The sequence below is a fragment of the Saimiri boliviensis genome, chromosome X, assembly GCF_048565385.1.
Source record: "Saimiri boliviensis isolate mSaiBol1 chromosome X, mSaiBol1.pri, whole genome shotgun sequence".
Taxonomy (NCBI): domain Eukaryota; kingdom Metazoa; phylum Chordata; class Mammalia; order Primates; family Cebidae; genus Saimiri; species Saimiri boliviensis.
This window is the reverse complement of record NC_133470.1, coordinates 130990344-131001101: the sequence shown is the minus strand read 5'-3', so window position 1 is coordinate 131001101 and position 10758 is coordinate 130990344. Positions and strand designations below refer to the sequence as shown.

The 10758-nt window shown below is 41.5% G+C and overlaps 1 protein-coding gene across 1 annotated transcript; it reads right to left on the bottom strand.

The window, feature by feature from the left end:
* Positions 1 to 5744: 5744 nt before the first annotated feature.
* Positions 5745 to 10027, bottom strand: TMSB15A (thymosin beta 15A). Its single transcript, XM_003944295.4, has 3 exons — positions 9807 to 10027; positions 8283 to 8399; positions 5745 to 7344 (listed from the first exon to the last, which is right to left on the bottom strand). The coding sequence occupies exons 2-3, from the start codon at positions 8380 to 8382 to the stop codon at positions 7307 to 7309; spliced, it is 138 nt and encodes a 45-aa protein (XP_003944344.1). The 5' UTR covers positions 8383 to 8399; positions 9807 to 10027; the 3' UTR covers positions 5745 to 7306.
* Positions 10028 to 10758: the final 731 nt, after the last annotated feature.

Below are 10758 nucleotides of genomic sequence, written 5' to 3'. Positions count from 1 at the left end.
GACGAAGCCAAGAGACCACAAAGCAACTCAGACAAATCTAGCTTGACAAATAGATGAGACCATTATTATTAGTCTTACATACAGGACATTATTAAGACTTATGTAATTATTAAGACTTACATACAGGACATTCCTGGGCAGCAGCAGTGCAACTCCAGAGAGCTGCCCACAACTCATCTCTCAGCTGCTTTTAAGCTAATTTTCTGGCTCATTGCCTACTGTATGTGTGTGTATGTGATGAGACTGTTTCTTTTGGTATGTTCCCAGCTATGCCCCAGGATATTTGAATTCTCAGGGACACCCCCTCCTTTTCTGGGCATCATAGACTTGGCTTATAGCCCAGCCTTTAGTGTTCAAGCAGCAGACATATACCCTTAAGCAACCTGGTAGAGAATGCATCACACTACATAGCTTAACATCTGAGAATCAATTAATGCAATACATCATATCAATAGAATAAAAATGGAAAAAGAAATTATCATTTCAGTAGACACAGAACAAAGTTCTATAAAATCCAACACCTGTTCATAATAAAAACATGCAACACACTAGGAACAAAATGGAACTTCCTAAATCTGATAAAGGTCATCTATTAAAAACCCACAGCTAGTATCATATTCAGTGGTGAAAGACTGGCAGCTTTTCCCCTAAGATCAGGATGTTTCTTATTTGCTATATCTAGTCAAAATTGTATTTAAAGTTACAGCCATTATAATTATATACAAAATAAACAAAAGGAATCCAGATTGTAAAGGAAGAAGTAAAACTACCTCTATTTGTAATTCACATGATTTTTTACATAAAGAGTCCTTTAAAACCCCACTAAAAACTGTTCAGAGTTAATAAACCAGTTGAACAAGTTCACAGAATACAAGATCAATATACAAAAATCAATTCTATTTCTACATACTAGCAATTGGCAATTCTAAAATGAAATTCTGATAACAATTCAATTTATAATCACATAAAGAAAACAAATACTCAGGAATTAGTCCAACAAATTAAGGGCAAAACTTGAACTCTGAAAATTGTAAGACATAATTGAAGTAATTGCAGAAAATCAAAATAAGTGGAAAGACAACCCACATTCATAAATTGGAAGAATTAATATTGTTAAGAGGGAAATACTTCCCTAAATTAATCTACAACTCAACATAATTCCTATCAAAATCCCAGCTGTCATTTTTTGTAGAAATTAACAAGCTGATTCTAAGGTTCTTATGCAAATTTAAGGGATACAGAGTAGCAAAAGGAATCTTGAAAAAGAAGTACAAAATTGGAGAACTCACTACAAAGCTTCAGAAATCAAAACAATATGGTAGTGATATATAGAAAAACATAGATTAATGGAAAAAAATGAGAGTCTACAAATAAGTCCATATATCTGTAGTCAGTTGATTTTTGACAAGTGTGCCAAACTATCCAATGAAGAAAAAAATAGCCTTTCATCAAATGGTGCTAGGACAACTGAACAACATATGCAAAAGAGGGAATTTGGATGTTTTCGTCACATTATAAATAAAAATTACCTCAAAATGGATCAAATACCTTAAATAAAATTAAAACTCTTAAAAGAAAATATAGAAGTAAATCTTTATGATCTTGGGTTTGGCAAAGGATTCTTTGATATGACACCAAAAGTATAAAAAAGCAAAAACAAAAAATATTCAGTACCAACCATGTTTGTATTCTTGAGTGAATCCTGATTTGTCCTTTTAGGTTTTTCTTTTAACATAATGCCAGATTAGATTGTTAATATTTCATGTAAAATAGTTGTACTCTCATTTGTAGGTGTGGTTTCCCAGAATTCTTTCACCATGCTCTTGTCAATGGATTTTATCAAAATATTTTCTTTAAACAAAAATAAAATTATTTTTTCATGCTATGCATACTTTTCATTGGCAGTAGAAATACCCGATATTCAATGGTCTGAAAGGAAACATCCTTGGAAGACAGGGCATTTGAGATGGGGCATTATCAATGATCAACTCATTGATAATCTGTTACTTCCATTCTTCTTAGTTTTTAAGATTTTTGGGTTTTTTTTTTTTGTAGGAAAGAGGAAGGTTTTAATTCTTTAATTTTTGTTTTGTAATTCTCTCATTTTATCAATATTTTCAATTATAGATATTCAAAATATTTATAGATATTTGAAAGAAGCATTGTTTTGGTAAAAAAAAAAAAAAAAAAAAAAAAAAAAAAAAAAAAACATTTCCTATAATTTTTTTCTTCCTAAGGTGGTTGCTTAGAGGCATAGTTAAGCAATTGTTTTAAGCCAATGGCATTCACGAATTCTCAGTTTGGGTATTTTTCTAGGAATAACTACTGCTAGGAAAACAATTTAAACCTTGATAAATATTTAAGTATTTGTTATACATTCATAAATATCCTTAATTTTGTTTATGTTGCATCTTTGGAAACTGCTCTCTTGCCATTTTTCCTCTCTCTGATTCAGTGAGGGAGTTTCTGTTTTTGTTTTTGAGATAGGGTGTCACTCTGTTATCCAGTGCAATGCAAACATGCCGCACTGCAGTCTCCATCTGCCCAGCTCAAGTGATACTCCCACCTCAGACTCCCAAGTAACTGAGACTACAGGCATGCATCACCATGCCCAGCTAGATTTTTGTATTTTTTTGCTAGAGATAAGGGTTTCACCATGTTGCCCAGGATGGTCTTGAATTTCTGAGCTCAATCAATCTGCCTGCCTTGGCCTCCCAAAATATTAGAATTATAGGTATGAGTCTCCACACCCAGGCTGATTCACTTAGGTTTTGATCAGAATGGAAGGTAGTGACTTGTCAGCCAGGTTCCTTCTTTTCCAGAGCATTCTCCTCCCCCAAGTCAGAGAATTTCTGCTCGAGTCAAGAAAAAGCCTTTATATCCATAGGCCAATTCTCTTCTAACAAAATCTGATTCAGGGTGGGAAATGTAGTGCTCTGAAGCAGATGGAAAATCTCAGGGCTTGATTCAGAAGACAAAACTACATCATTTCTCCATGTCCCCAATGTGAAGCAGAGACCAAAGTAAAGACTCTTTGTATTCTCTTTGTGCACGTGGTAATAATAACAACAATAATCATAGTAATAGAGTTCGTTTCTATTCTCCCCCACAGCTATCCCTGCCTCCATGGATTCTCTCCTCACCAGTTGTTTGTCCCCTTAAAATTCAGGTCCAGCCTCCATGAAAATAAATCAGAGATCCAAAACCTAGCTGCATGGAAACTTGTGATGCTGAAGTATGTACAATACACATTTTCCCTCATATGAATGTGTTTATTATATTTCACTTCATTTCTTACCTCTAACAAGAGTATTCTGTTCATGGATCATTGTAGGTCAGTGCATCCCGAAGGCAAGAGAGTGTTACGTCGCAAAGACCTGCAAAAGCTATATGCACATCCCAAGATATGGCTATCCCACTTTTGAATCCCACTTAAAACACTTCACCTATTTTATTTGGTCATTGGCATTCTTACTTTATCCCTTCTATGATATTGTAAGTCTCTGGAGGGCAACAATTGTCTCTTATTCATCTCCTACATTCTCTGCACACATGCTTAGATGTAATAGGTTCTTGAAAAATGCCTGCTGAATTTAAAAAAATATATCTTTATCTTTTCCTAAGTGTCTGTTCTAGCTAGCTACTACAGCCCAGCCCTGAAAGCATTTTTACTAGTTACCTAAAGCACTGATACTTAAGCCTGAATGTGCATCAGAATCACCTGAAAAGCATGGTGAAACACAGACTGCTGGCCCCCCTCCCAGTTTCTGATTCATTAGGTCTAGGATAGAGCCTGAGAATTTGTACTTCTAACAAGTTCCCAGTTGATGCTAATGCTGCTGTCCATGTGCCAATACTTGGAGAACATGGGAGCTAAAGCATTGCCAACGAATTACTCCATCTGTTCCTCTCAAGACATCAACAATACCAATATTCAGCAAGAAAACATTCTACGTAAGGGAGACACAGAAGTTAGATGTTGTAAACAAAAGATTAAGTCATAAATCATAAAAGGAAAGAAGTAATAATATATATACTATAATTTTGCAAAATTATGACAAGAGAACATCCTTTGCTCTCACTGAATCTGAATCTCTGGGGAAGGGGCCCAGGAATACACACTAATTACCAAGGATGGTCCTAATACTCATGGCTCAGGGACCACACTTTTAGAAGTTCTCCTGGGTATATTCACAAATAATCACCACAAATCTAAGCTACATCCTATACATTGTCTTAAGTTACCTTGCTTATGTATTGAGCAGTAACTTCTCCTGTGTGACCTGAAAAATTCCTTTCCTCTCTGAGCCCTGGTTTCTTCACTTAGCAAATGCAGTTCTACTACACAGCATGCTCTAGATCAGGCGTCTCCAAACTTTTTACACAGGGGGCCAGTTCACTGTCCCTCAGACCATTGGAGGGCCGCCACATACTGTGCTCCTCCACATACTGTGCTCCTCTCATTGACCACCAATGAAAGAGGTGCCCCTTCCTGAAGTGTGGCGGGGGGCCAGATAAATGGCCTCAGGGGGCCGCATGCGGCCCGCGGGCCATAGTTTGGGGACACCTGCCTAGATCTACCCCAGGCTCTGTCATCATTACCTCTTTTTCCTTTCTCTATAAATGTAACTGCCCACAATAACATAAGGCTACAACAAAGCCTTAGTGCTGTCAGTTTTGCAATTCATAAATGAATTCAGGGCAATAAATCTCAATCTCTTTTTATAGTGGACTTATGGGAAAAAAATATTCCCTTGGTTGGCAAAGGGAAGTGAACCTTGTAGCTAAAAGAATAGCTGCATGTCATTAAAAAAAAATACAGGACAAAACTACAGTAGGTAAGCAATTGTTTTTCCCAACTGGTGTAAATACTCACTTAGCAATACACATATTTCACCTTCATCATGTGCCTTTCATCTGCTCCCACTCAGTTTACCACTTATACTACCCAGGGTAGAATTAATGCCTTAAGGAAAAGGATAGGTACCAGATGTAATTGAACACTGGGAGTTAACATCCAATTCCAGCTTACCTGACAATATTCATGCTTTCCTTTAGGCACTTTGAAATGAGTCTAATCTTGAGTTGGATTAGTATACAAATGCAGAGGCTGCTGGATCTATCATAGATATATAGCACTTTTATCAAATTTGCAAGTAGCAACACTGAAAGGAGAGCATATGTGTTGGATGATAGAATCAGAATCCAAAGAAATCTGATAATGAGGAAACTTGAGCACACCTAACATGCAATCAGCATGGTTCCCCATCCATGTGACTTGGGTCCAAAGGATGTGAGAGATGTCTCCTGGAGAAGACTTGGAGGTACTAGGGCAGGCACACAACAGCTGACTTCAAATACTGGAAGGCAGGTTAATCACCTTGTGAAAGTACCCAAAAAACTGTCTGAGGACTGTTGGATAGGAGCTAAAGGTAGGCAATTTTGGGCACAGTGTAAATACCATGTCATTGTAAGGGGTGAATGACTATTGGACAACTGCTTTAGATAGGAGTTAAGTTACTGGTGACCCACATGGTTACTTCCAAGGTTCAAACCCTCTGGCTACACTAAGCCCTGTGATTGTGTCACCTCATCGGCACTTGATCAAAGTTGATCCACCTACTGTTTCGCTTGTGGAACTTTACGCTATAGCAGAAAAAAATGGCTTCCACGTCCTGTAACCTCAGTGATTAAGAATATGAGCCCTTAGAAAGGGAGGTAAGAACAATACTTGAGATTGCGAATAGGTGCTAAAAGCATTATTTATTTATTTTCTTGCAGAAAAAGCTCACAGTCCAGATTAACAGAGCCACAGTCTGGATGGTTATACAGTACACATAAATGCTAACACTTCTAATTGGTGGGGTTATATGTAATTGACTTGAATAAATTAAAAATGACAAAAGTATTAAGGGCATGGGTTGAGACATGTGCATTTATATGTATTCCTTATTGTAATAGTCATCTCAAGTTACCATAACAAAAATATCATAGACTGTGTGGCTTAAACAGAAATTTATTTTCTCACAGTTCTGTATGCCAGAAGTCCTAGGTCAAGGTCCTGCAAGGTCAGTTTCTGGTGAGGGCTCTCTTCCTGGCTTGCAGACAGCTGCCTTCTCACTATGTCCTCACAGAGCAGTGATCTCTCTCGCTCGTTCACTCTCTCTCCCTCTTTCTCTCACTCCTCCTCTTCTTCTTAAGGCCACAATCCTATTGTATTAGAACCTGACCCTTATGACCTTTTTTTAACCTTAACTACTTCCTAAAGAACCTACCTCTAGATATTATCACACTGGGGTTAAGTCTTCGACATACAAATTTGGGGGGAAACAATTCAGTCAATAGCACTTATGTTCACCATAAACATCAAAAATGCTTGGTTCCTAAGACAGCAAATTCTGTTCTACACAAGAACCAAACCAGAAGTTCTCTACTACAGGTCATTAAGAAATATTAGATATGGGTTTATGTTCCACAGAAGGCATATTGTACTTAGTACAGTGCATGTTAGCAAGTGCCTCCTGCCCCTTCCCCATCCAATCCCAGCCTTGAGTGGCCCATTCCATTAAGTTGAAAAATACTTTCTAGAAGGCAAGAGAACTCCACTTTAATATTCATCTTGAGCAGATCACCTCAGACTTTGTATTTTCATTTCTTCATTCTGAGATAAGGGGGTTAGTCCACATGACCTTCCTTTCCAAGTTTCTCTAACTCTATGATTCCAACTCTAACAAAAAGCACCTAGCATCTCCAAATCAGGATCCACAAGGCCTGGAGAAAGGTGAAAATTTCCCACATGAATAATCTGCTAAAACAGTTTTCCTTCAACCATTCTGTCTGGCTGAAAAGTATATCCTTGTGTACTTTTCATCACTTAGAAGAGTGCCAAGAGTCAACCACCAGGAGTCTCAAGATAATGATTACATTTGTTACTTTATTACTACATTAGAAATGAAAATAAACTGTGAAAGGCTGCAAAAGCATTTAACTTCATGAAGATTATGAAGCAATGAAGGCACCTATCACAGCAGGTTAAAACAGGCTTATGCAAGAACTACATACACAAAGATCATCAATGGTGAGATTATTGACATCATCTGCCATCTGGAACATAAGCACCAATGGTAAGTATAAAAATCAATTTAAGGAAACATTGGCTACTTCTGACTTCTTAGCCAGGGAACACAGGTGAGAAGACATCCAAGGAGGCCTAAAATCTCTACAAACACATGGGTTTACAAAAAACAAGCCTAAACCAAGACTCTCAGGTAATGTTGAAATCTGCTGTTGGGAGGAGATCCCCATTTTACGATGTTTGAACACACTCTTTCTCCTGCTGGATAGCTGGGAAGACAAACAAACACAAATTAAGACCATATTTTCCTAAGGTTAAGTTCAGTTTCTTCCAAAAGAGCTCCTTGCTGAGTCATCAAAGTCTGTATAAATGCTTTAAATTTAGAATGCCAAATCATTAACCACAAATCCTCACAATAGGGTGTGTGCATGTATGTGTGTATGTTAACTACCTGAATATTCATTAGAATCTATAACTGTGGAGTATTTCTTCCCATTTGAGAGATAGAGATATGCTGTTGCCATTTTTTCATAGATGATTCAAGACTGAGATATGAAGCAATTTCTTTGGATTTATCTATTCATATACAACTAGGAAGTTATACCTTTTCAGACAATTTTGGCTGACTTTGGAACTCTTAAAGCTAAAAAGACAAAAAGTTCCCCTCAACTTCTGCAAATACAATTGGAGTTTCTCCAGCAGGCTCTATTTCTGGAAGGCAGAAGTGATCACTTATCCCTTGAGTCTGGGAGCCTTAATTGCACCCAAGATCTAAACTTGTTCATCTTCTTTATCTCATCATCAGGTAGAAAAGGACAAAACTGCAACGTTTGCATGGCTTTGGGTGTAAGATCACTGATCCAAATTGACGGATGCAGAAAAATGTCTAATAAGCATAAAGTGAACAATACTAAGGTTTCTAGTATTAAATCCAATGTTTCAAGATTGATTTTAAGGTGGTTTTTAGTAATTTTCCAACAAGAAACTAGGCTTCCCTCATTCTTATTAAGACTTACGTGAGAACTACTTATATAACCCAAGTAAGAAGACAACTATTTGATATTTTTAACCGTTATATTAAATACCATGGTAGTCTAATTATTGCTTACTTTGTGGCAGAAAGTTACTAGAAGATAGGTTTATTTACTGAACCTATTGACATTCTCTATTGTTTGTTTCCACTAGAATCCCCCCCCCCATGACTTACTTTCCTTTGAAGGAAGAGTATTTTTTTCTTCAGTATTAGTTTTCTTCAGTTTTGACCTGTCAAACTTCTCCACTTCTGACAAGTCTGGCTTATCACTCATCTTGACTAAAAGATAGCCTGAAAAGAAAAAATACTTTTAAGAAAATTTACCTGGCAGAACTATCTTCGGACTAAGGGGTCACAAGCAAAAATTTTCACATTTCATATCAATGTATATTCTACCCACTGATTTTCAACAGAAAAACAGCAACAGATCTTGGAAAAGTTATATTTTTGTTAGAATAATCTTCCATTCCACATCAGTAGCCCATTTTTGGTAGGCAGTAAATGCCATTGGATCAGAATGCACCAGAAACCAAGATGTTCTAGAAACCCAGAGCCAATATGTCTGACTCTTAAATCACAGCAACGGTAAAATGGAGGTGAGAGAAGCACAAGATCAGACAGAGATAGAAGCAAAAATAAAGACCGGCTTTAACCAGTTAACGATTTTATAGCAGCAGATAGCACTATTCGAGCATCTTCACATTCTATTACATTACTTTGGATCTTTGGTATTTTTCCTAGGAGACGGGGAGCAGCACAGACGAACATTAAGACACTACAATAGACGTCTCATCATAGCTCCTCGTGGCATTGGTTTGCACACGTTTTAAGAAGGAACAGCTAACTAGGATGAGACGACCCAGGACTCGAGCAAAATGGAATAAACCAAACCTAAGTGTGTCTTCCTTCACCATCGTTTCTCTGCAGAGAGAGACGCAAAGAGAGGAGGCTCAGGGGTGCATGGCTGTGGACCTGACGGAATGCCTGGCGCCCTGTGAGCGTCCCGAGTTTGTCCAGAAGAGACCAGAGGATATCCCAGAAATCGCAAGGCAGAGCCCTGGTGGGCGAGCCCGGCCCCACCGTGGGGGAGTACGACACTTGGCCTGGTGCCTCGGGTAGAATGGAGAGGCCCCCAAGCAGCCAGAAGTGCCGAACGTGCCTCCATTCCGTCGAGGTGACCCAGGCGAGCGACCAGACTCCAAGCTGGGCGCTGGGAAGCGGAACTAGCCCATAAATAACAGCAGGGCCGGGCGCAGAGGCCAGGCTGCCAGGAGCAGCCGGCACACTTTTCCAGGGAACGATGAGCGTTGCCGGGCGCCCAGCCCGACGGCCGTGGGAGGAGAGGGAACGAGGGCCCAGCCCCAGAGGGCCCGTTCCCGGCGGCCCCCGAACTCCTCATCCCCTAAGCCTCAGACCCGCAGCCACCGCGCACGGGCCGCTTTACGGCTTCGCCCCCGCTCCCCACCGCGGGGCCTTGTTTCACACCCCCGGGAGGGCTCGGCATCCCGCGCAGAGGGCGGCGCCCGCCCGGGGGAGGACAAAGGCGCGGACTCGCCGGGCCGGGCGGCGGTGCAGACGCGAAGCGCCAGCCCCAACCCCGGCCGCTCTGGCTCCCGCGGGCGCGGCTTCCCCAGCTCGCGACCCCCACGCCTTCCCGTCCCCGTGGTCCTCGGGCTCCGCGAGGCCGCACGTCGTCACCTGAAGGGTTGAAGACTCGGGAAAGGCCGCCCGCGGGGCTGAGACCGAGGCCGGCTCCGGACCAGGTTCGCGTTCCCGCGCAGAGCCCCGCCGTGCTAAGCCCCGTGGCGGCCCCGCCTCAGGCCTCTCCCATTGGCCGAGGGCTCCCGGGCTCGCCTCCTTCCCCTCTTCCGCTTGGGCCTCCAGAGCCTGCGCCCACCGTCCGGCTCCTCTGCCGTCAGGGGCTTCGTGACGTCAGAGCAGACCCCGCCCACCCAGACCCCGCCTCCCGGGCCTCTCCCACCGCTGTCAGTCCTGAGGGGCCGCATTGCCTTCACCCCAGGTACACTCACTCCTTCACGACAACGGACGGAGGCCTCTTCGATAAGCGGACGCATCTGGCCCAGGGAGCTTAGAGCTCCTGACCGGGGTCCAAGCGGAATGACCGGTATTTAGGCGCTGTCGGCTTTTCATAGCCAGTGGGGCCTAAGGAGGCTCTGACAACCTAACGGGAGGTTGGGACTGGGGCTCGGTGCTTTCTGCTCTAATCCTGGGCCAGGTCGTGGAGTAGGGGCTCTCATGGCGCGAGTGGGTGGTTCGGAACCATTCGCCCCTTCAACTGGACATTTCTGTGACAGCTGTGCTCGCCCATGAAATGTCAAAGTCACATTTGCAACGTTCTCAGCCACTGGACACAATAGCAGTTGATAATCACCACAGACCAACTGACGCTATTCGCCTTTACATCCCAATCCCTAGCCCTTTGGCCCACAGGACACACTAGTTGTGGAGATGTCTGTAGATGGAAGGAACAAATCCGTGATAGAGAGGGATTTTTTGACAACAGCGCCACCCAGTGTCTGTTGGAAGACAAAATTGCGGACCTGGTATTTATTTGAAAGGACTAAACGTTCAAGATCATTTCCTGGATTCTCACCCAGAACCTTAGAGCGTTAAGACGGAGGTAGAGCTA